Source organism: Petromyzon marinus, chromosome 13, assembly GCF_048934315.1.
Source record: "Petromyzon marinus isolate PM22_M1 ecotype Great Lakes invasive population chromosome 13, UKy_Petmar_22M1.pri1.0, whole genome shotgun sequence".
Classification (NCBI taxonomy): Eukaryota; Metazoa; Chordata; class Hyperoartia; order Petromyzontiformes; family Petromyzontidae; genus Petromyzon; species Petromyzon marinus.
Genome location: NC_133679.1, coordinates 12294659 through 12320945, shown reverse-complemented (window position 1 = coordinate 12320945; position 26287 = coordinate 12294659). Strand labels below are relative to the sequence as shown.

Below are 26287 nucleotides of genomic sequence, written 5' to 3'. Positions count from 1 at the left end.
ATGGCAACACAAGCAACTGTCATCAGGTAGAACAAATTTTTTATTTAAAGCTTTCGTGACTGCAGTAATTCATATTCTTAGTTCTTTCGGTAAAGTCACGTTGAAGGGAAACAACAAAATAATAAAATATACATAAAACAATAAAAATTCTCACGACGTTTCGACCGTTTGTGTTATGGTCGAAACGTCGTGAGAATTTTTATTGTTTTATATATATTTTATTATTTTGTTGTTTCCCTTCAACGTGACTTTACCGAAAGAACTAAGTATATAGGTAGAACTAAATTTGAGAGAGAGACAAAACACAGACACGGAGACAGGTTTTTTTTTAAAATATTTGTTTATTGCTACACGGATCATGCCGTTTAGTCAGTTGCCCGGTTACTTTACAGCAGCAGCAGTAACAACAAAAACAAACGAAACAATATTGTAGAGGAGTTAGATAGGGTCGTTAATTAATATTGCACAAGTTAGCAATCGAGGTACGGTATTTAACGCTCGAAAACGAAGCGCTCAGGTTAAAAAAAACACAGCGTAGATATAATGTGATGGCAAGAGGCACCAGAAAAAAAGTTAGGTATATGTGTAAAATAAGCGTTGTTTTGATCTAACAGGGACATAAAGACAGTCTCGTCCCTTCACCTGATGAAGGCAGCTTGTGTTGTGGCCGAAACGTCGTGAGAATTTTATTGCGTTATTTTATTTTATCAATGTATTATTTTATTCTCATTCTACGTGACTTTACCGAAAGAACCAAAGAAGATGAACCAGGCTGCAGTTGAGCGGCGTATTTTTGTTTGTTTTACCAAATTGATTTTTATTTTGGTCGGAATAAGGAGACACTTAGGCTACGGGAGCGAGTTAGCGGAGGTAAGTGATCCTTCAGTTAATTGACAGAGTTCTTCACGAGGACTTTTTGGATGAAGATATCCAGGGACGACAGTTTTGAGTTCCATGCACAGGTTGCAATGAAGACTTCTATAGGATTGGTGGGAGTGGGTGGGTGGGGGGAGGCAGGCTAATGTAACGAGATGTTGTAAGGTAGATTCAGGAGAAGGAACCCCATGTAGAACAGGGGCGAGAGAAATACCAACTCCATACAGAAGGTCGCTCTCAAGTCTGGAGTCGAACCCAGGTGACCTGCCGTGGAAGCAAAAGATTCCACTGTGTCACTGCCGCCCGCATGGTTGACCGGCCCCCGGATACATTTTTAAGGTTTTGTTGACCGAGCATGAAGCGAATGTAACACCATAAATCCGCATTGTCTTATTCGTATGTACAATTTTTGAAATTAAATTAATATAAACATACGAACAACTTTGGAGAAATGAAAGAGGAAGAAGTGTTCAACTTGGGGCATATGTGGCAGACCGATTTCAGATCTGTAATTCAATGTCTAACCATCGAAATACAGATCTCACCACACCATAAGTATTTTATACACAACCCATCAGCAGCAAGCACGGTCTTCTGGAAGTGCATAATCTCAGCGGCATTGATTCAATCAAGCCTTGGCTCTTGCTGATGAGATATTGTATGTGGAAACCGGTCTCATTTGCTGGTCTTGAATGAGTGCTGCTGAAATGATGCACACTCGAAAGGCTGTGCGGCCGATGAATTCTTTCAGCAATACTTTATTTTTTACGTGGAAACGGATATATCCAGGCATATTTTGTTTATTCTCTACAACGACGCTCTTGATTATATTGATGTGGTTAATGTACAGAGGGCGTGGCGGGTGTGTACACTGTGTGTACACACTGTGTGTGTACACACAGTGTGTACACTGTGTGTACACACTGTAGATGCACCACCAGCTGTAACCCCTACTGTGCCAGGCTAGGTGCAGGAGGAGGTCTCGGGACAGACCCAGCAGGTGCCATGGGTTGGCTGACTGAGATGACAGGTAGATGCATCACCAGCTGTAACCCCTACTGTGCCAGGCTAGGTGCAGGAGGAGGTATCAGGACAGACCCAGCAGGTGCCATGGGTTGGCTGACTGAGATGACAGGTAGATGCACCACTAGCTGCACCGTGCCAACTTGCTGTGTTTCAGCCGCCTGGCGGTTACCGTATTATTGTTAACACGCACGACTCGATACACGTTACATACGTACGAATCTCAGTGAGATTTGGCTAGGTCGCGCTGTTGACGTGGCTCGGTGGCAGGGGGAAGGTCTCGCCTGCTGTTGGACTTCTCGCCCCAGGTCGGATGAGGAACTCTCGGTGGGTGGTGTGGTGGGGCGTGCGATGTGGGTTGCTGTGGGGCAGTAGCTATTGGGCGGTTTGGCGTGTGGCCTCTCGGCCTTTGGTAGGCGCGGTCTGGGGAACTTGGGGAAATTCACTATTGGTCTGTGTGATGTGGCCTGGGCCTCGCTATTGGCAATTCCAATTGGTTGGCTGGGCAGTCGTTCACGTCGCCTCGATGGGTGGGCATTGTGAGTATTTATTTTGGCGCAGCCATTGGGTCCGGTGGACTTTTTTAGTCGAGGCTTTTATTCGGCGTTGATATTATTTTGTTCAAGTGAGGCTTTGGTTTTGCCTTCTGCGGGCGTGGCTACTCATCGGTAGGCGTGGCCTGACCTACGGTGGGTGTGGCCTGGCCTGCTGTGGGCATATCCTGATCCCTACTTTCGGCGTGGTCTGTCCTAATGTAGGCGTGACCGGGCCTAAGATGGGCGCGGCTTAATCTGATATGGGCGTGACTCGTAGGGGGAGGGCCCCGAGGCCTGGCCCTAGAATCGGAAGCGCTTCGTGCGGCTCCAGTGCGAGGCCATGGCGGCGGCGGCGGCGGCTGAGACGGGCGCAGGTAGGAGATTCATCATCATTATCACCACCACAACAACAACATCTCAATAGTCAACAACAACAACATCGCAGCCTGAATCACCGTCCTAGCCTCTGTCATCAGGACCACACCGGTATCATTACCCACAACCATCGTGGTCAACAACATCGCCCATCAACCCGACAGCATCACCACGATCATAACCTTTGTCATGTTCATCATCACACGATCATAATTATTCTTACCATAAACAACACGTCAGCATCACAAACATCGATATCGTACTTACGACCGTCATCGGCACCATTATTATCAACATAAAATCCAACATTATCGTCAACAGCATCATCGGGAACGTCATCGTCTGAAGCATCTTGATCGTCATCAAATCATCAATCATTGTAATTTCAATAATCGATATTTCCACCATTTGCCTCATAACGCGTTAGCATCAACATAATTACATCCACAACATACTCATTCACCATCGCCGTTCTTATATAATTAACCACAATTATCAGCCGCAAATGATTATCAACATCAATACCATCACCAGACACCTTAATTATAACCATAATCACCATCATAAACTGTCAGTCATCACGACCACCATCGCAACCACTACCATCTCAAACTATCAAAAACATAACCACAACTACCACCATCACCACAATCACCATCACTACAATCACCATCACCGCCATATACAAAGCCACTGTAATCACCACACCCACTGTAAAGCTATCACGACCGCCATCATCGTCACAACCATCACCACAAAAACCATCATCACTAAAACCAACAAAGACAAAGATCACCCGTGTAGCCTTAACAGACTGTTGGGGCAAGTGCTGTTAAAGGCCGGCACGGCACACGAGGGGTGAGTGGCCAGCACCACGGCAGGCCGCCTTTGTCTTCCTAGTGGCGATGTTTACCGCCTCTAGTTATTCATTTGAGACTGAGTCGACCTAGGGTAGGCCCAGTACCGCCGTTGACCGTGAGCCGGAATCGAGTCCCTAATACTGCAACCACCAATTTCATTACAAGCATACATAACCCACTGTCATCGCCACAAGAACCACCACAACCATTGCCACCAACAGAACCACTGCAGTCGCAGCCATAAACAACAATCACCGTCGTCACCACAATTTCCACCATCATCAACACAACCGCCATCATCACCACTACCGCCACTCCAAAACGCCTTCACCACTAGGCCGAGGAGTCCCTGCGGGGTGAGCCCACCTCGCCACTGTGGCTGTGTTTGCCAAAGTGGCTTTGTGTGTCCTCTCCGTGTTTGTCCCTCTTCGGCGTGGCTCCCGTGTGATTTGAGGGCCTTATTTTTTTTATTTTTCGGAAGAGGGCCGGCGATAATGTGTGTTGCTGCGGAGGTTTCTGTTTGTGGGTAGCGATGTTTGCTGTAACGGTTGTTAAGTCGTAAGCGATGATGTTGGTGGTGTGATGGTGCTTTTAGTTTTGGTAAATATATTCCCATTTTGGAACATTTTCCAAGGAAAGCCTCACTTTTAAGGAGGGCGGATATTTGTCAATGCCGCTACTGTAATCGGTAGATTCATGTGGGAGGAAACCGGAGTACCTGATGGAAAGTCACTCGTCATTGTTGCGATGGTGTTGATCGTGGTGATTGTGGTGGTGATCATGTTGGCAATGGTTGCTGTGTTTGTTTGAGACAATGTTGTTGATGGTTGATAGTGTTGGTGATGATGTTAGTACTAGTGTAGTGGTTAGTGATGTTTGTTGGTGATGATGTTACTACTAGTGTAGTGGTTAGTGATGTTAAAGGTGATGTTGACGGTGTTGGTTGTCAGCCTGTTGATGTTGGGTGGTGTGATGCGTTCGTAATATTGATGGTATTATTAGTACATTTGTTGGTGGATGGTGGTGATGGTGTTTCTAATGTTGATGGTAGGTAGTATCAGTAGTGTTGATGGATGGCGCTGATGGGTGATGGTCCATAAGATTGATGATGTTGGTGATGTTGCTAATATTTATATTGGATGGTGTTTTTATGTTAATGATGATGGGTGGTGGTGGCTTGGTAATATTGTTGATGGTGGGTGGGCATTTAATATTTATTGTATGGGGTGTTTTTTATGGTTGTAATAATGTTTGTGTGATTAGTAGTATTTTTTATGGTTGTGAATGTTGCTGTTGCTAATATTATTGATGATGGTGATTTTGTTGACGTATTAATAGTGATGGTTGTGAATCTGATGAGGCTAGTGATACTGTTGATGGTAGTTATAATACGCTATTGCTTTTGTTAATGTTGACGTTACTTATGACATTGATCGTGGTGTTACTTTTTATGGTGGAGTGATAGTCATGATGATGTTATCGATATACTCTATTTGTCTTTGATAGTGATAATGTTGGAAATGGTGGAATTGGTGTTGAAGGTAGTATTACTTTTAATGGCCATGTTTTTATTTTGTTAGTGGTTTAATGGTTATATTGTGGTGATGAGTTGAAGATAGTGTTGATGATGGTTATGTTTCTGTTGTGATATTGATGATGGTGGTGATGTATTTATTGGTGTCGATGGTGTTGAAGGTAATATTTTCGTGGTGTTGAAAGTAATATTTATAGTGTGGTGTTGATGGCTGTGTGATTGGTGAAGGTATTGTTAATCGTGGTGTTGTAGTGTTGATCATATTGATGTTCTCATGGCTTAACACTTTCCCATATTCCATATTGGCAGACCTTTAAAATATATATTCGTCGTTATTTGACTACTGTGCACATTTTATCTGTGGCTTTTACTTTGCAACTTGATTCACATCACCATTTATACTGAATATTTTTCATGTCCATTTTAATCAATCTTTTGGGTCCTGCGTCCTGCCCCCTTTACGTTGCTTCCATGAGACAATCAAGCACACTTGCTTTTAAAATAAGGAAAAATCCTTGTCTAGCCGGTATTTTTTAGCGTTTTAAAATCCAATTTTGCGTATTCAATTTGCCGCAGTCGCGAACCGTTTGAAAACGCATCTCAATATGAAAGGTTAATCGTTAGCGTTTTTTTGGGCTTAAACTTGAACGGTTTCTTTTAATGCTCGGTCCAGTCAATGGACAAGTTGATGCAAAGGCTGCATTGAAACTGTGCCATACACAGCAAATTGACGATCACAAACGCGAATCATTAGAGACCTTTTCATTTACACAGCGTATGCCCAAAGCTCTTGTTCACCACAGTTTATGCTGTCGCCACTTGTCATTTTGTTATGGTCACGATGTTTAAACAATGGTTAACCTCCTTTTAGTGTCCATTGCCCAACATCGGACCCTTTTACCCCCCCCCCACCAAGGTCTTCTCCCCTCCCCAACCCAGCCTTAAAAACTCCTTGCATCAGCACACCTGTGTGTCACCACCTGAACCTCCCGTCAGGTTTACTCGCGTGTTTTAAGTGCGCAGTTTCTAGGTACAAACCATTTGAAGGCTATTTATGTACGCTCGGTGTGAACACGGAGTTCGGCAGAGGTCAGCAGTATTAGGTAATACTCTTGGAAAAGTAATCTTTGGTTAATTGTGTTTCAGGAATTCAATGTGGTTAGAGAATACATGAACCATATACGACACTCTTTTTTGTTACAAACGCATTGTTAAATATGCATGCTCTGCGTTTAAGTTTACGTTATGCTGAGTCACTGTGATGGGAAGCGCAGCGGCATTGTCACGGGACACCACCCCCCCCCCCCCATAGCGAATAGTTTAGAGAATTTTTTTTTCCGATGGAGCCCATCGGTGGACCCCTGGGGGTGGGGAGGGGGTTAAGACAAAATATGAACATGCTTTCGAGGCTGTGTGTGTGGTTACTGCTGGGTTATACAGAAACCCGTGTTTCACGGTTCAGTTTCCCCAGCCCCAAATAGATCGGTTTGTGACTTTACCTTTTGCCATGAGCCGCCATTTGTGGCAGCGTTGGGTTCAAGTAGGACGAACTTTTCGATTGTCATGCAGTGAAGCAATTTTTACGATAAAGCTTTACATTATGATTGGCTTGATGACCGATTATCAACTGAGCAAATAAACGGTTGTAAAGTTGTCTGTAAATGAAGAGAAACACAGCTGACGGAAAAGTGTTTAACAAGCTGTAAAGAAAGAAGTGAAAATACACAAGTCTTTTTTTAGACAGCAAAAAGGCAAATTTGCGACGTTAAGTATGTTAATAATTTCAACATCTAACAGCACTATACCAAGAAGATATCAGATGAATAAAAAAATTGACGAGACTCGAATTGACAATATTCGCTTGGGACTCGGGAGACACGAGGAACCACACACAAGCGGGAAAGGCAGCCACGCAGTAGGCCTGGGCCAAATTCGCCCCCCCCCCCCCCAAAGCTCTGAGATCCTCTATATATGAAGCTGTTATCGGCAAATTAACGAGTGTTTACGTGATTTTTTCCTCGTTGTAATTGTGTAAACACGCATACATGTACTGAAGCTCGTCAGGAGATTGGCAGCAGCATCAAAGGAGTTTGCTACTAAATTTTAAGGAATGTCATCAGTCAGGCTGGAGCAGTTTGAGAGAGGAGATTGCTTGCTAGCTTGTCCATTTCGGAGACACGTTATCGAACGCTTTCCCAGTATTCATTGGAAGCTTTACACAAACGCTGCCTTACTAAAAAAAACACAATTGAGCTGGGAAGGAATGTTTACAGCCCTGGAAAAACAGTTGTCTTGGTGTGTGTTTTTAAGAGACCTTGTAATCATGGTGACCTTGTTCTGAGAAAAATCTGAATTTCTCACGTCAGGTTTTTTTGTTCGTTGTCACCTCCAAATTGCTGGTACCAATCTAAAACTAAACTCAAAGTGTAGTTTTTATGAGAGCTTCGTTTTTTCTGCAGTTAAGCCGTGAAATTAAAGCAGTAAATGTGGTTATAGCTTTTGATGGGATTCATTTTATCTTGTCTATGTTATGCATTTATTGCGAGCCAGTCTGAATCAGCTGCTAGATAAAGGCCTCCCGGTGCCATGTTAGTCATGGTGGTCGTTTGACCATACTTCACGCTGGTCAGTGCAGGTTGCTAAATTAATCTGGTAGGAGGTCCGCACCAATTCGTATACCACTCCCCACTGATGTTAGCTGTAGCTGGAAATCAAACTGAGGTCACCAGGTTCATCACAGAGTGCGCTAAACCACTGGGCCACCATTCGCCCACCCCCCAGTCCATAACATGTCTAACCACAATTTTAAAATGAGTGTGCCGTATGGGAAAATGTAATTATGTGGGTGTGCAGAGCATGCTCGTAACTCGTGACAAGCCTGCCTGTTGTTTTATCCAAGTAGAGTATTCAACTCAGGTCAATTTAAAACGCTCTGTTTAGAGACATGATGATACTCGCATCCATGTTTGTCTCAATTATGCAAGCGCTGTTGGGTTGAACTGTGCAGAGACAGCATATGTTCTGTTACTGATAGCTTGGTTGGAGGGGAGATAAAAAACAGCGCTGGCAGAAACTTGTGGAGTTGTGCAACATTCCTCAGCTGTGTCAAAAGTGACCGGCTTAAAAAGGAGCTTTTTAAAAGTTTTAATGAGCAAGGTGAAAACTGGTAAAATATACGAGTGTGATTCCAATTATTGTTTTCTACTTTTGAGAGCTACCCAGTTTGCAAGGTAGTTGCCTACTTATTTCTTCTTGTGGTGGCTTTGCTTGTTCGATTGCTCAATGCTTGCACGTTGGCTAATATGCTGTCCGGACGTCAGTTGTGTAACGCTATACTGTACGTTGTTGAACTGTATGTGCAATTTTAATTAACTTTTCAGATTGTGTATTGTTTCATGTTTATGACCACCATAATTTAAATTCATTTATAGTAATTGTGCATTTGCTTATCTTCATTCGATGACTGCGCAACTGAAAATATTTTTTGGTTTTTCAGAAAATCCATATCTGCACTTGGTGGAACCTCTACATGAAGACAACCCAGACCATAAATTCTTTAACCTCCTAAAGTTGAATGATCCCCGATACGGTAAGAAAACTTATCCTGATTTAGCCAAGTACACTTTTGATGCCCATAAATGTAACTAATACAATAAACTCCTTAAAATGTTTTTTTTAAACAACGGTTTTATTCACAACTTCGTTTAACTCGCCGTCGAAGTACGTCAATGATGCGGCGCCTGCTCCCACATCAACGCTTACTTGAAATAATTGGTTATTTTATAAATTAATTTTCAATGTACTACTTTTTTGTGTGTGGCGTTATGGTGCCCGTAACTCGTTCACACGGAGCAGGCGCGCCTGAGACACACGGCGCCTGCTTTTTGTGCGAGGCGATTCGACAGTTTAGGGACCGCGGCGTTTTTGACCTACGCAAAAATATATAATTAATAGGGCGTCATACTTTAATTGTTATTGCTTCAAAGTAGCCAATTAATTAATTCCGATTTTGATACAGGCATGCATTCTCCGGATCTGAGTACATATGCAAAATTTGGAATTGATTGGACAATAGGAAGTAGACTAACTTTTGATTACAAGATTTGACCACGACAAACAGGAGTGAAGTTAAATAAAACCGTTGAATAAAAAGAAGTTATTTGGCTTAACGTCCATGTGTGAGGGATTTCTTGTGTGTTTATGAATATGGTTCCAGAGAGATTACCTTACTGCATGCGCATCCTGCTGGAGTCCGCGATCCGGCACTGTGATGGCTTCCACATTCGCCCAGTCGATGTTGAGAACATCCTGGACTGGAGAGAAACACGGACATGTAAATTGGAGGTCCCATTTCGCCCAGCACGTGTCATCTTGCAGGATTTCACGTGAGTGTGCCACCCTCCATCATAATCCTCATTGCTGCCACCACCACTTTTTTGCTTTCACTGTAAAACAGCATGTGCAAACTCTCATCTCACTATCGGCACCATCACCACTATCAGCACTGCCATTAATTACCAAGCACCTATTATTCCTTTATTGATATTAATAATCTACACCAGGTACTGACTCATTTAAGACTGAGTCGACCTCGGGTAGAATCAAAACCAGCTCTTATCACTCACCATTGATGTTGGGAATCAAACTCGTGTCACTGGGTCCATAGCGCAGTGTGCTAACTACAAACCAGCTGCTCCCCCAAACATGGCAGTGCAGCATTTGGTGAAGCCAAAATGTTGAACCGATGCCGACAATGGAACTAACACAGGATCGCACACATTTGCAGTGGCATCCCCGCGGTGGTGGACTTCGCGGCGATGCGAGACGCCGTACAACGTCTGGGCGGCGATCCCAGTCGAGTGAACCCCACGTGCCCAGCCGACCTCGTCATTGACCACTCAGTGCAGGTGGACGTGAGCCGCAAGTGAGTGGAGAAAACCCTCTCCCCCAACCGCCCTGCGCATCCTGGGACCTGGCCCCCTCTCAGTCGTAGAATTTCAGCCGTTGCGAATATAACATGCCGACATTAAATTGTAGTATTAAGCATGTAACAACGCATCGATTCGTCTATTAAATAGAATTGTGTGCCAAATCGTGGCTGACAGTCTGTTATTTTGCATTCGTGTTTGTGGTACATGTTTGGTTCACGTAAACCATTTTACATTGCACATTCAGTCTAAAAGCATGAAATAAAATAATCTATGTTTGAATGCAATTGCGACCCCGATTTGAGATAATCAAATCACATGGCACGAGAATCATCGTTACATGCCTATTAAAGTATATTTTGATGCATTGGACCAGAACTATGTTGTTCGTAAGGAGCTGGGCAACAAATGCCATTGTTTTATCGCACTCTGCTCTAACATCTGTGCTACCCACCTGCACGAGCCCACACTGACCAGCACAGTGAAATATGGTCATATAACCACGCCATGCACGGGGTGAGGATGCTGTCATCTAGCAGTAAATTAACGAAATGACTGTACATGCATTAGGCAAGGTCCAGTCTGTAATTTTACATTCAGGGAAGGATATGATGGCGAGCTGCTGCTACGGGTTGTCACGTGTCAGCCTCTTGTTATTTGTATTGCCTGGAACACCTCTATTGACCTTTGTCTCCGACTCACACTGCTATTCGCTTTCTGGCTTGCCGTTTTCCCAAGTGACATTAACCATTTTTGTGTACCTGGCGCTTCTACTTCCCGTTGGCATGCCACACAACAAACTTACACCTGGGCTTGTCCTCTAGTTCTCTGAAAGCTCCTATTTTTAGATGTGGAATTTAATTACAAATTGGTTATAGCCACATCATTTTAGTATAATTGTCATTCCAGCTTATTGAGATGAAAAATAAGATGACGTCTGGTGGGTCCAGTGATAAAAAAAACTATGAAATATTCATGAATAATACAGATGCTGTGAGAAAGTTTCATTGATTTAGGATCATAATTCTATGTCCTGGCAATGGCTATTGTGTAGCCCATCTGCCAATGAAACCACTAAAACAATTGGGTTTTGAAGGGGTGGGATTTATGCCTATATAACTTGATGTTTATTGGACTCGACATTGACGAGGTATTGGTCATAGTTCGATTTAGCCAAACTCTAAAACACCTCGAATAACATTTTGGTTTGTGTCATTTCTTGGTGAATTGCACTGGTAAAACTAGCGGACAATTTCGGTCTATAATATAATCACACGCATGTTGTCGTATGAAATAGTGTTATTATGCAGTGGTAAAACTCGAGGCTTTTTTCAAATGCCCCCACCCCGTCCCCCGTGTTCTGTCTGCCTTTTCCCTGTTCTTTCCCCCCCACCCCATGTCTCCGGCTGCCGGTGTGCTAGCGCCCCCCCGATTGCCGCTAGCCCAGCTTCGTGGGCGCCCGCCACAACAGCGGGCTGTGCGGACTGCAGCGCTCTGTGTCAGAAAATGAGGCACAAAGACCCGAGCCCAGCCAGCCTGCCTGGTCACGTAGACAGCAGCTCACTCTGCCCCTTCCACTTACAGCCGCTGCCAGGGTACAGCTGTCTTTTAGCATTTCTCCTTGTCGAGAGGGCTTCCCCAAATTTGGGCAAATGCTTTTGCATGTTTTGTTGGGTTTTCTGAGTATTAATGGGGAAACTTGTGTGTGGGTGGAAGGACATGGTGGATGATGGTGGTTGAGAGATTACCCTTTCATAATCTTGCCATTGTTTGCTGTTGGCTTGCAGTGCATTCCTCACATTTGCATTGACACATGAAGGTGTGCCCCTGTGAGTTCTGAAGTTATGATTTGGGCAACAACAAAAAAACCGTTTTTGTTTGTATGTTTGTTGCAGGCCTGACAGCCTGCAGAAAAACCAAGAGCTGGAATTTGAAAGAAACAAAGAGAGGTTCCAGTTCCTGAAGGTATAGTTCAAGTTAAACTTTAAATGTAGTTTACATTTGAGGTTTCCAGCAGCTGAAAAGTCTGGCAAGCCACGATTTAAATACAATCTATATAAATAAAACAATACACAAGGTTATGCATATTGCATATATGAATACACATGTGCTGTATAGTATGCAATTTAATATACATGATTGTGTGTCGGTATGGTTTGCTATTGAGTACTGTACTCTAGTTTTGTATGTTGGTCCGAGGGTGCCCTCAGATTGACCACCCATCCCCTTCCCCACAATTCTCCACCAGCCCTTCCTCACGACTAATCTATTATTTTAAGTCCATTTAACACGCTTTGACTACGCATTTTACGCGCTGTGAAAGTTGTATTGTATTTTATTATGCATTATATATTTAAAGGCACATTACACAGTATATAGTTTGTCACTTCTCTTGTTTTTGCATATCATATAGAGTTGAGATTTTTTACGAGCCGACTTGGTCCGACCAAGTGTAAAATCCATCTAGCTGGGATATTACCATTTGTATCGTGAGCTTACTGAGTTATAAGAATCGATTAATCTGTTGCATTTTTCCACCCTTCTCATCAATGACAAAAAATGTTGCTTTGGTGTGTTTCGTGTTAGGCAAAGTCCTGAAGTTAAGACTGCCTCTAATCCAGTTACACATAAACCAGCTCCACGGGCACTTCCATGGTTAATTCTATGCACGCACTTACGTGTGTGTGTGGGAAGTGGTAGTGTAGCGGTTAGCGCACTGCTCTACGAACCCGACGGTCCAAGTTCGTTTCCTGCTCACGGCCAACACCAGGGACGATCATCTGAACTGGTCCTGAGCCTTCTTTAGTTCGACCCACCCTCAAATGAGTACCCGGTGCAGTGTGTAAACATCAGCACTGGCAAGACAAAGGTGGCTGGGCGTGGTGCTGGCCACCCACCCCCTCGTGTGCCGGGCTGGCCTTCGTAAGTGCTCACTAACAGCATTTGCACCAACAGTCTGTTGAAGGCTATATGGTGGGATCTTTTGTCTTTGTTTGCGTTCGTGCCAACAGTGGGGGTCTCACACGTTCAAGAACATGCTGGTGGTACCCCCGGGCACGGGCATCGTTCACCAGGTGAACTTGGAGTACCTGGCCCGGCTCGTCTTCTTGCTCGACGGGCTCTACTACCCCGACAGCCTGGTTGGCACCGACTCCCACACTACCATGATCAACGGCCTTGGCATCCTTGGCTGGGGTCAGTTTGTAAAAATATACTGTTGTTACATAAGAGATCGTTGTGTTGTAATCGGTTGTTGACGCCCACGTAGATGAGCGCTGACTGATAGCATGTGTACCCTTTCCCTGTTGTTGATGGTTTATGGTGTCAGCTTGATCACCAAGGAATGCACAAATACATCAAATTAAGTTTGTTTTTCCACTTCACTTAGCTTTTTCCAGCACTGAGGATTAACATTTTGGTGTGAATGACATGCGACGAATATAGTCCATAGTGTGGCTATAGAGAGGCCTAACTATTTGCCGTCATCGACTGGGGCCATTCTGTAAAATGAAGGGTGATGTCCTGTTCACTGTGAGTCCGAAGTGAAATTTCTTAATCTTGTGGAAAAACGCTGATGGGAAATTTTCAGTAATTGTTAAAAAATAAACTGAGCCGGCAGTCATCCTTCAAATAAGAAAGAGTTAAAATGTATAATTTTGAGATACTGTTGTGATTAGCGGCCATGATCTAAATTGAATTATAAATTGAATGGCTTGTTCATCAGGTGTGGGTGGCATCGAGGCTGAGTCTGTGATGCTGGGCCAGCCGATCGGCCTCTTGCTGCCGGAGGTGGTTGGATACAAACTAACAGGACGGGTCAGCCCTCTGGCCACCTCCACCGATGTGGTGCTCACCATCACAAAGGTGAGTACATTGGCAAGGCAGTTGCTCCCTTTCCTGGGCTTGTAGGGTAATATAAAAGTGCTCGGTAGTAGGAGATGTGACGATTCATCTTACGCTTTAAGAGGTGATGGCGAATGGATCAACGACGTTTTGATCACAAAGCAAGCAATCGTCTTCAGGTGAAAAAATACAGCAGAACTGCTGAAGCAAGATAAATATAGCGGGAGAGCTGCTGCAGCAAGAGATTTTATATGTTTGAGATGGGTGAAACCCAAGGCTAAGTAGGTGGGCTCGTGATGTAATTTGCATTTTGATGTAATATCGGAGAGCCTGATATACCCACGACTACGGTGCTGAAGAGGCGGCCATTGTATTGCTAGAGATTAGCATGTCAATGTGAGACGGCTCCCGCAGCAGCGGCTGTGTAAATGAGAATATTGCCATGTCAGTGTCAGAGAACCGGGCACAACGCCACCTCGTGGGCAACAAAAGCTGCGGCGTTGGGCACTGCACTGTGAGAGACCAGCATGTCAACGCAAGAGAACCACCGCAATGGTGGCCGTGCCAGTGAGACATTCAGACTATTAAACAACGAGAGCCACCGCCACATCGAGGAAAAGGGAGCAGCGGCTATGTTAGTGAGACATTTAGCCTGTTAATGTAAAAAAACATTTAGCACGGTAATGTAACTCAGAGTTGGAAATAACTGCTAACATCGGCAGGTAAGATGGAAGCATCACAGCTAGTTATGACTTTACCTGGTTAATAACGTCCTTCCTATGATTGCTCAGTTTATACCCATCTTCTCGGTTGAAATAGTATCTGTGTTTATATATCTGGATGGTTTCATGAACAAATCTTTGTTGATAGCCATTGGGCTTGCAAAGTACCTTCGTCTTGGAGAAATCAATTTCATGTGTGCCCACAGCGTTAAAACAATGATCAGCCACGGCCGAGGTATTGGTCCTACCGTGTTTCAGATCTGCCTTGTGTTCACGAACATGGTCTGAGGCATGTCGCTTAGTTTCCCCAATGTAACTACTTCCACAGGCACAACTTAGTTTGTAGACACCGAGGTATTGCATGTCAGGGATCACATCCTTCACAGATGGGATCAGATCATGAATTTTATTTACTGTATTGAATCGGACCTGGATCTTGTGTTTGCTCATGATTTTGGAAATCTGCTATGTATGACAAGGTGATGGTTTTGGTTGGGTCCTCAGATGGTTCTCTCCCAACGGTTGGGGTGACAGCTTTACGGATTGTGCAGTCCGAATAACCATTCATCTTGAGGGCTTGATGTACGTGCTCTGGTTCACTGGCTAGGTGGTGGTGGTCGGAAATGCAACGAGCCCTTTGGTGTATAGTTTTGATGAGGGAATTCTTCTGAGATGGATGGTGGTGGGAGTCAGGTTTTAGATAGGCATCTGTGTGGGTGGCTTTCCTATAGATAGTGTCCCAATGAGCCATCTGGTCTCTTTTCGATTAAAACATCCAAGAATGGTAACTTTTGCCATCCTTTTCCACCTCCATGGTGAATTTAATGGCTGGGTGTATGGAAGTGATGTGGTTGAAGAATTGGTTCAGTGCTGGTAGGCCATGTGGCCAGATGACAAACGTGTCATCGACGTATCTCTTTCACAAGGAAGGACGTAGGATGGATGCCTGGATGGCATCTGTCTCAAATTTTTCCATGAAAACATTGGCTACCACTAGACTTTCACAATGCAGCTCACATAATTCACTTTACGAATTGATTCTACATTGATTCTTGAGGTGCAAGTGTAATATATTATGGCTGCATAAATTCCCATGAACCAATCATGTACAACATATATAAATGTGTGAACATCCAAAGGTGTTTTAAAGACCTATTTGGCCATAAGTAAGGAAAATGGTTCCCCACCACTGCATTGGCTCCAGTGTTTAACATTCCAAGCCTTCAATTGTATTTGTGTAAACCGTTTACAGCACCTGCGACAGGTTGGGGTGGTGAGCAAGTTTGTGGAGTTCTTTGGGCCAGGAGTGGTGCAGCTGTCTATCGCCGACCGCGCCACCATCGCCAACATGTGCCCCGAGTACGGAGCCACGGCTGCCTTCTTCCCTTTCGACACCGTCGGCATGATGTACCTTCAGCAGACCGGTGCGTCGCCCCGCTCCCCACCCCTGCCTGGCTTAGGCAGCCTTAACAGCATTAGCGCCTGGAAAGCTTCGACATGTGACCGAGCTTTTAAGCTCAATGAACCATTGAGGCTTTAACGCACCCGTGGCCAAAGCAAGTTGTAATTGAGACGTTTCATCCATGCTTTTTTTCTACAGGTCGAGAAGGGGCCAAAATGAAATATGTCGAGGACTACCTAAAGGCTGTCAAACTCTTCAGGGACTACAGCGATACTTCGCAGGATCCCGACTACTCTCAGGTAACCCACACAGCCTGATTTTATAGGTTAACACGGTGTTTACTACTCGAGTATCAATGCAGGACAAGCAGATTTGCTTGGGTGCAGTGTCCATGCCTCCAGGTTGATTTGTTGATACCAGGTGAGTCACTTTTGATGAGAAGTCAGCTCTGTTCTTGCAATAGGAATGTGGACCCCCCCTCACTTTTGGGTTAATAAAAGACGGAAATGTTAACTAACCTAAATAGATTGATCACCAGGGCTCTCCAGTTGGTCATCTCTTCAAGAGACTTGCATATAACCAACGATGTAAATCGTCATGCCAAGTCCCAAAAATAATTGTGAAATATATACATGTGTTTTGGAAGTATAATGCTCCAATTACTTGGGACAAAGGTAAATGCTGTAAATATTTTGTCATCTGCAGTTCATCCCGCTCGATACAGTTAAAATGTTGTTCAAGGTTTAAAAGTTGGGCTTCAGATAAATGTGAGCAAAACAAAATTAACGTGCAACATCCATTAAAGTGTATATCTGGGACAGTTACTCGGGGCAGACTCGGATCAAAATGATAAAAATCAACGTTGATGTGCCTAAAGGATCAGAGAACGAATGCTGATTACTCAAAAGAACGTAGTGAAGCTTTGTCTTGTTCTGTTCCTCGGAGAGCACTGTAATCAATACTGGTGTGTGCGTGTGGACACCAGGTGGTGGAGCTAGACCTAGCATCGGTCGTGCCATCGGTGAGCGGCCCTAAGCGACCCCAGGACCGCGTCGCCGTGGAAGACATGAAAACAGACTTCCAATGCTGTCTCAACCAGAAGGTAATGTGTGTCCACGTGATCAGATTTTAGATGAGTTACGGATGTTAGGAGACCTACTGGGATTGTTGCAAGTTAGCGCTTGGTGTTAAGGTCACTTCACAACGCTTTACAACACCATAGTCTCACAGTTTCGTGTCAAAAATATAATAAAAGCACCCTTGAATTTTACAATTATAACCATGAGCTACTTATAAACTAATGGTCGAGTGATGCAATGCATGTAATGTCTCTTACAATTGGAAATTTGCAAGGTCAATCCTCGACTTGGAACTTAATTCCCCTCGGGTAAATTAAAGGAGAACCACTCTGTGAGAAGTTAGACATGTTTATAAATGCACTTAGGAATAGATGCCCTGTGCATTGACTCCCACCCATCTTACTAGTGTGGAATTTACATCCTTGCTCAAGGGCTGTACACTGAAGAGTAGGTGGCTGTGCGGAGAATAAAAGTATGGCTTACTTAACATCAAATTACAGACTACCACTTCCAGTAAAAGTTTTAGTGAGCACTTATCTGCACAGCAGTAGTAAATACAACAAAGAATATACTAACGCTGTTAATGAACACCACGTGGGTGCTTATTTGATTGGGAAACCACATCTCACAAAGCTGACTTTGAAAGATGAACCTATGCGTAATGAACGTCGCTTCACGATTAGCTTGGCAACCTCAAAAGTTAAGCCACGTGACTTCTTGAGCATTTAAAAATCTAAACTCCGCGCCATAAAATCGGGGTGTGCGTCGGGCGATTGCTGCGCAGGTTGGCTTCAAGGGATTCCAGGTGCCTCCTGAGAGGCAGAGGGACGTGTGCCCGTTCCGGTTCGAGGAAGACGTGGAGCAGGCCGAATACGAGCTCGCGCACGGCTCCGTGGTCATCGCCGCCATCACCAGCTGTACCAACACGAGCAACCCGTCTGTCATGCTCGCAGCTGGTAAAGGCTTCCTCGCATTTCACGTCTTAGCACTGTGACCAAATCGCCCTGAATTTGCCCTCGATCTCATCGGATCTCGGAAGATAATGAGGATTGGAGCCTGGTTTTTAGTACTTGGATGGGAGACTGCTTGGGAATAAGCAGGTGTTGGAGTCTTAATGGACAATTATTGTGTTTTTTTAATACACGTTTAATATATTTTATTATTTGATTGGAAACGTATCTTAATTGGTATATTTTTGTTAACTTTTGTTTACAGTTAAGCTATTTATATATTTGCTCACTTGAAAGAGACTCCTGGATTTGGATCAGTAGGCTATTAATGTGTACTTAGAAAGGTGTCATTATTATACCTAAGTCCTATATTGTTTCAAAGAACATTTAGTTCCATTGCAAACCCCATGAGACCCCTGAGTGCTGTGTTGTTTGCTACTCTCATTTAATTAAAGTCCCTTGTGTAGCCCAATGAAACAGAGAATTGTAGCCACTCAGTTCTCTATAGTCCTCACAACCATAGTTATTTATAATATTGCCCCCTTTATTTACCCAGCAAAGCCCCACCGAGTTTCGAGGCTGTTCTTTCAGGAGGGTCCTGCATTGCGATGTTTGGCCAACTGCTCCGAATGAGTGTTTGGCTTGTGGGAGAAAACGAGCCTACCCAAAGAAAACACACACCACGCATACGAGGGGGATACCACTTTTAAACAATTTGTCCTTAATCACGCATGCTTGGGGAAGGGTCTCGGGTCAGAGCTGTGGTGTGGATTTGTGTGACTTTGTGCAGGGTTGCTGGCGAAAAAGGCAGTGGAAGCAGGCCTGAGCGTGAAGCCGTACATTAAGACCAGCCTGTCCCCGGGCAGCGGCGTGGTCACCTACTACCTCAATGCCAGCGGCGTGCTGCCCTACATGGAGAAACTCGGGTGGGCGTCACACTATAACAACTGCTTCTCCGTCATGGGTGTTGGCTCGGAGAAACTGGCTTCACCATTTTATAATCCATCCTTTTGCCTCTGCTGACCTTGGGGAACAGGTGTCAACTTGACAACGGCCGTGGGATTTAGTATAACGAAGGCCTCTTGACCTTGATGTATGCCTGTTGCACATTAGAACATGGGACTCACGAAAAGCTTCTGTTTGTCATTTTGTGTCACTTCACGTCCGTGTTCCAGGTTTGAAGTTGTTGGCTACGGGTGCATGACTTGCGTCGGAAACAGCGGGCCTCTACCGGATTCTGTTGTTCAGGCCATCTCTCAGGTAGCGTTATAACGCGAGCGCTGGCTTTAACTTTTCTTCACTTCCTTAGCTTTTTCCTTTCATTATAAAGCAGCATACCACTCACCCATGCCTCCGTCTCACTTAGGCGAACCTGGTGGCGTGCGGCGTGCTGTCGGGAAACCGCAACTTTGAAGGACGCATCCACCCGTCTGCCCGTGCCAACTACCTGGCCTCTCCGCCCCTAGTCATCGCTTACGCCATCGCTGGCACCGTCAGCATTGATCTCAAGTCTGAGCCGCTTGGTGAGACACCTGGGCGTAGACACGGGCCACTGGCTGGTTCACTTTGCACCTGCCAATCCACGCGGCAAATCGGCGAGTGACCAACCTGCTGATGGTGCCACCCCCCCCTCTCGTGGTGGTGGTGTTTGTGACTGGTACCCTTTGGTTGTGCCTGACGCAGGCGTGAATGCTGAGGGGAAGGAGGTGTTCCTACAAGACATATGGCCCACCCGGGAGGAGATCCAGGAAGTTGAAAGGCAGTTTGTCATCCCGTCCATGTTCCGTGAAGTCTACGACAAGCTGGAGGTCAGGGTAACTCGCCGCGCGGGAGTTTTGTTTTCCCACTTAGCCACGCAAGGTGAGTGGCTGAGAGAGACTGTCTTTTTCCCCTTGTATCGTGCGAACCGCAGAAAGGGAATGATCGCTGGAACTCGCTGCCGTACCCAGACATGACACTGTATCCCTGGGACACAAAGTCTACCTTCATTAAGAGTCCTTCTTTCTTTGAGAAGCTGGTAAGTAGACTTCTGCAGAAATTAGGCTTTTAAAAACTGTGTATACACAGCTTGTTGACTTTAAAAGTGAAGTTGACCATCACTTGTTTCTAAACAAGATTTATTTTTCGCAGTCGCTGGAGCCCAAGCCGGTGGAGACAATTGTGGAAGCACACGTCCTTCTGTTTCTGGGAGACTCCATTACCACGGACCACATATCTCCGGCTGGCAGCATTCCCCGCAACAGCCCTGCTGCCCGCTTCCTTGCCAACCTTGGGTACCCATTATTATTTATTTCAGCTGCTTAAGTAGGCATTTAGTGATTCACAGCCCTCCACACATCCCAGTAATGCTATGAATTATTACAGTTCTGGGTCTCCATTTGAGTCAATAATCGTACAATGTTTTGGGTTTTGTCCATCTCGCACGTGATGTTTCATTCGTATTGTCTTCCTTGTTTGTATTTTCTTGTTCCAATTGTCTAAAGATACATTCGCATTTAATTTTCAAAAACCGTATTATTCTTGCGTGCATTGTTCGATAACATAGTGTCAGAAATAATTGACTGCAATCGGGGGATTGTTGCACGCCCATTGATAATCTCCCCCCCCCCCCCCCCCCATCGGAACTATACAGTCACGCATTGCTTCCAGCGCCACAGTTAACCTTCACTGAACCCCCTCCCGCTCTCTTGTGCAGGATGACTCCACGAGAGTTCAACTCGTATGGTGCTCGGCGGGGCAATGACGCCGTAATGACAAGAGGGACGTTCGCCAATGCCCGCCTCTTAAACAAGCTCGTTGGAAAGCCGGGACCCAAGACACTGCACGTGCCTTCAGGCGACACGGTACGCAGCTGGGACTGCAGATTGCAGCAATGTCTAACCTGGAGAATTCCTGCACGTGATCAGAAATAGCCATCGGGATGTGGCCTGGTGTCGGTGGCTTAAGAGGGTGATTCTGTGTCGGAACAGAGAGCCGGTACTTCTATATTTGTGTGTTGCATTGCAGGTTTCAGCTGTCTGTGATTAAACATTTCTCGAGCGTAGCGAGTTGATCTTCTCAGCCCAATCACTAATATCTTTAAAATGTGGGTTTCCACTTGATTTGGCTAAATTCTAGCTTTGCAAGGCACGTAAGTTTGAAAAACGAGGCCTCTTGAAGTGACTTCAGAAGTAGTCTGACATTTAAGGGTCATTCTTTACACACGGTAGTGCAATGCTTGCTTCAAAAGTTCCTTTGCTGATATTTATTCATCTCAAAAGAGAGATGACACCCATAGCAGCACAATTGCAATAAAACTGGGTGAAAAAAAAATGGAAATAAAGCCGCCTGGTAGATGGTGAAACCTGCGCGTGCGATCCTGTGTTGTGCCAGCTGGACATCTACGATGCAGCCGAGCGCTACCAGCAGCATGGGCAACCGCTCGTCATCCTGGCGGGAAAGGACTACGGGTCGGGCAGCTCCCGAGACTGGGCAGCCAAAGGCCCTTACCTCCTGGTAACAACGCACGTTATCCGGTCACCGTGTTGAATGCCTGTAAAGAGTTGTCAGCAGTTTGTCTTGAGAAATCGGTGCAGTCCCGACGAAGAGAGTCCTTTGCCTAGACAGCCCAACTGTGTACGCAAATTGTCACCGCACCAGTGTGCGTGGGAATCTATGTTATTTTTCACAGCTACTTGGTATATTCTCGTGGTATTACCAAACTGAAATTGCCGCTGAATAAGCGGATGTTAAAGACCCTGGCATCATTTGCAGTGCTCTGTATGCCATCATATCCAGAACTTAAATTTAAACAGCGCCTGCAACATAGTTGTGTAACACACCCCTCCACCACTCATGATGCAGCCTTACTGTCTCAAAATGATATTATCAATTTATAACTATTTTCTTAACATTTTTATTATTTTCAAATCGCCACACTGGACACTGGAATCTCCAACCATGAAGTTGATAAATCTATCTACATCTTTCTGACCTAAAGGGCTGTGGCCTAAAACTTTAATCGACTGTAGAGCTTTCAAATGTTACCTTTAAACTCGTAGAACGAGACTAAACAGACGAGATATTCATCAAAACAACCCATGCAATGATGCATCTCGTTACATCGATTTTTACGGTCAAGATAAAATAGTGAATTGTGCATGCGAGAAACATTTATTTGCAAACAATGATCATATGCAAATTGTGTTGATGTATTCAGGTTAGTTGAGAAAACATTACAAATGAGATAGAAAACATGAAAGTCATCACTCCAAATCTTGGCCAAGTCATTACGTCACGGTGATGAGACAATGTTGATGATACATGTGGTGATTTTTTTCTCATATCTCTACTTACCCGCACCTGTGATTAGCACCGTTGGCTATGTACAATGCGAAAGAAGTTCTACATACATACCCAAGCCAGCCTTGCTAGGCGACCACCCGCAAGTAAACTGTGTGTTTGTCTGCGGGGGGCAGGGCGTGAGAGCTGTGCTTGCCGAGAGCTACGACCGCGTGCACAGAAGCAACCTGGTGGGGGTGGGCATAGTGCCGCTGCAGTTCATGCCCGAGCAGAACGCCCAGAACCTTGGCCTGACGGGCCGCGAGAAGTTCACCATTCTCATTCCAGAGAGGCCCATGCCGGGGATGGCGATTGATGTGCAGGTGAGAGGCGATGGGTGGGGAGAGCGGACGGGTTGTGATTTTGGGAGGTGGGGCAGGAGGCCATCCACATCATTGTGGGGTATCCGCATTTGCCGGTGTCGTCCAACATTTTTACTATCTGAAATTTCAGAGAACAAGATCCACTCGTAGTGACCTGGCAATTGGACTTTTATTGCAAAAAAGTGGTTCCCCAAACACACGACTCAGACCCAATAGCTACCAAACATACCCAAATTTTATTTTTTGCTAAAATCTTGTTTTCATGTTTAAATTCAGTACATGAGCTCTGTAACTGTGATTTACACATACGAATAAGTGTAGCGTGCTGTGCCCATTGCGTGTAACCAAACTGCACTTTGCTGTCCCATGTGCTCCTCAGCTGAGCACAGGGAAAACGTTCCAAGCCATCATGCGCCTGGAAACGGAGGTGGAGCTCGCCTACTACCAGCACGGGGGCATCCTCAACTACATGGTGCGCAGCTTGCTCAAGGCGTGACAACCATCCCCTTGGCAGCGGGAGGTGGTGGCCGCGGTGTGGCAATGCCGGAGGGCTTGCTAATAAACATCCCCAAGTTCAGAGGGCGGGTGGCACAGGCTTTGCACAATTTGTTTCGTTGTTGCAACAAATTGGATAAATGTAAATTGAAAATCTGACAATGTTCAAGCTGCTCATTTTCTCTTGAATGGAAATGTGATTATCACCAAAGCCTTGTTTTGCTCTGCCTTCCTTCAAATGGCAAACATACTTGTGCAGTTTTTGTAATGGGAAAAACAAAAAACAAACATTAATAAAATCTGAAACACTGCTTGCAGCTTATTTTTGCAAATGTTAATTTACATTACACTTTAAATTTTGTCATTCTGTGCACAACTTCTAATTACTGCTGTGTAAATTATTAAACCCCCACCGGCAGTGATATCCACAGATACTCTTGAGGACACTCCAGTCAGAGTATCTGTAAAGAACGACACTTAAGTCCAACGTTAACACAGTTAACAACTCTAAATAACATTAATCTTTAAGAAAATGTCTCCCTATTACTGTACCTAAATTAAGAAATTCTCAACAATTAATAAGATTAATCTCACAATACTTAGAGCTTTATGGAGGATTGTATTTACCAATTGCAATCGAGGCAAAAGCTTTCAAAGAGAAAGACATTGGCAGAGCCATGCAATTGGCATGTTATGAAATGAGAGTTTGATACCTGAAATGCATTAAGGGGTATAGCCAACAAGGCCCATGACATGTTTTAACCTTCGAGTTGTCTGGAGCTCTTTACATCTAAAGCACTGTACAATACATTGGTTATTTTGGGCAGCAGGGTGGTGCAGTGGTAACAAAAGGGCCCTGGGTTGGATTCCTTTTTTAGGCCTCTTTTCTGTGTGGAGTTTATATGTTCTCTCCCCCTGTTCTGTATGGGTTTCCTCTATCTAACAAAACACTAACTGGTATTGGCCACGCAATGATAAACCATTTATTGCAAATTACTCAATTGGGATTACCGTATCACCCACGACTGCAACAATTTGTCAAAACCTTTGTGAAAGGGAGTCTTGATGCTCGATAAGACTTTCCTGGATAAACAAGCTTAGATTCTCGTAATTAAGGGCATGCTGTCAATTGCCATCAAGGCATCGAATGCATGAAACCTAAAGTAATTTTTACTTTACATTTTAAAACTGCAGTTTCACGATATCACACCCTTTTAAAATAAAGCATTTAGAACCATAAAGCAGCCTCAAAATGTGGTAATTAAAGTTTTAATGTATGAATTTACATTCAGGAATTATTGCAAAAACTGATTTTTTTTTGGCACCACAGACCGTCGAGTTAGTCGCCGATCGGCGCCGCCACCGTCCGCAATATTCACAGCAGCTTGGTGCTCGGCAGCGTTGATGGTTTACCGCCTGCGACATGCACGACTTAAGACTTCCCCCTAAGTGCATGGAATAAAAACTGTGCACTTTGAAACGTGGCTAACTTCTGGATAAAGATTACTGTAAAGGTGAATTGTTTTGTAATAGTTCGAGGTGGCTGATGCTGATGCGTGTAAACCTGTTGAGCGTTCGGAGTGTAATAGACTGGGTTCAGAACATGAAGTAAAATGAGCCGAAGTGCCATATGCAAACGCCGTTTTCTTACGTGTTCTTTTTTTAAATCTAGCAGTAATGAATATCCTGTAATATAGTTCTTCAAATTTAAATGATTAAATCCATAGAGTATATAAAAATATATAAATATACCTAAGGCACGCTTCATAACTATGTTCAGAACTGCACTGAAATCAAGCCTTCAAGTTCTGAGCCCAGCAGTTGTTTTGTGTCGTTTGCATATTTGGCCCATCTGAACCTTTTCTCGAAAGGAAAAGATGCACAATATTCAATCAAACCAGCAGTCACTGAAGACAACATTTTAAACAGAAATTGAGGCTTCTTTGTGAAGCTCCTATACGACGTGAAACCCTTCGCTCCTGATGTGTAATAACAAGGCTGCCGCGTCGTTGTACGTTGCATTACCCCACTGTGGCTTCCCTCCTTTTGTTAGAAAGTTCAGACTCCTGTGTTCAGACTTCACTGTTTATTATCATCTTTAAGTGTGACATTGAAGTCAGTCGATGATAACGCTGTTTTCAATAAATGATACATTACTGCAGTTGGCTTTTTGTGCTTTATATACTATTTTTTACATTATTACAAAGTATTGAGGTCTCTTAAAACATTGTTCTTAATTTTTCTAAAAGGTTTACACAAATCATTGCACTTCACACTTCAGACATAACGGAGATACTGTAAATCTCCAATTCTCCATAACATTGCACTTATGGCAAAACACGCACATCCGATTCGCAAACCAACAAACTTTACAATGTAGTATTAGCAGCAGCGCACTTCGATCTGAGGCTAGGATCGGATGATGTCCAAATATCGGACAGAAGGAAACAGCGCAATAGCTAACGTGGCGAGAAGGCGGTTGGCGTCATGCAGGCAGTGTTGGTGCTCTCTGGTGAATTGGCACACGCCCTGGATTTCACCCTGGAACTCCACGTACTGCTTGTTCAATCCGAGCGCCTCCAAGGAAGACAGTGCCTATGCATGGGAACAGCAAGAGGTAGCATTGTGATGTCGGTAGGGTTTTAGACATTTCTTTTGACATTACCGGTAACCGTGTAAAAACGTGTCACCGGTTTCCCGCATGTATAGAAATCTCCAGCAATAAACAAAACGTTTACCCTTTTTAAGTGAGAAAGGGAGCTGCTGTGGTCTCATGATTGGCACACTGGACTTGCAATCTAGAGGGCACCGGTTAGATTCCATCTCGTGACATAGTAGTAAAAAGAACTGGCAAGTTTCTTAAACCCTTTGCCTCTGCACCCAGCAGTATAGAAAAGTGCAGCACACCATTGGCAGGTCACATGCTGGGGTAAATTGTGGTCATTGCCCACCTCTTACAACATTTTGGTCGGTGTGGAAGAGGAGACCAAATACCCTCCAGAGCTCCTTCTAGTTGGGAGC

The 26287-nt window shown here is 44.5% G+C and overlaps 2 protein-coding genes across 6 annotated transcripts in view; one reads left to right on the top strand and one right to left on the bottom strand.

Moving 5' to 3' along the window:
- Positions 1-260: 260 nt before the first annotated feature.
- On the top strand, positions 261-25427 carry LOC116942035 (cytoplasmic aconitate hydratase-like). Of its 4 annotated transcripts, none has more exons than XM_032953569.2 (22): positions 261-870; positions 8701-8793; positions 9421-9589; positions 9991-10128; positions 11554-11727; positions 12028-12097; positions 13144-13327; positions 13857-13996; positions 15950-16121; positions 16298-16398; positions 17085-17201; positions 17963-18134; positions 18919-19054; positions 19304-19388; positions 19495-19651; positions 19812-19936; positions 20041-20145; positions 20259-20401; positions 20824-20971; positions 21501-21623; positions 22586-22771; positions 23151-25427. In XM_032953569.2, the coding sequence occupies exons 3-22, from the start codon at positions 9438-9440 to the stop codon at positions 23265-23267; spliced, it is 2745 nt and encodes a 914-aa protein (XP_032809460.2). In that variant the 5' UTR covers positions 261-870; positions 8701-8793; positions 9421-9437; the 3' UTR covers positions 23268-25427. The 4 variants fall into 4 exon arrangements, with proteins under 4 accessions (XP_032809460.2, XP_032809459.1, XP_075922990.1 ...); XM_032953568.2 differs by lacking the exon at positions 261-870 and adding an exon at positions 2694-2809; XM_076066875.1 differs by lacking the exon at positions 261-870 and adding an exon at positions 6244-6307.
- The window catches only part of EPG5 (ectopic P-granules 5 autophagy tethering factor), a 46799-nt gene continuing 45849 nt past the window's right edge, over positions 25338-26287 (bottom strand). For both annotated transcript variants that reach the window (XM_032953565.2, XM_032953566.2), the window contains exon 45: positions 25338-25861. In XM_032953565.2, coding sequence (XP_032809456.2) covers positions 25676-25861 — 186 coding nt within the window. In that variant the 3' untranslated portion in view covers positions 25338-25675. The remainder of the gene's footprint in view (positions 25862-26287) is intronic.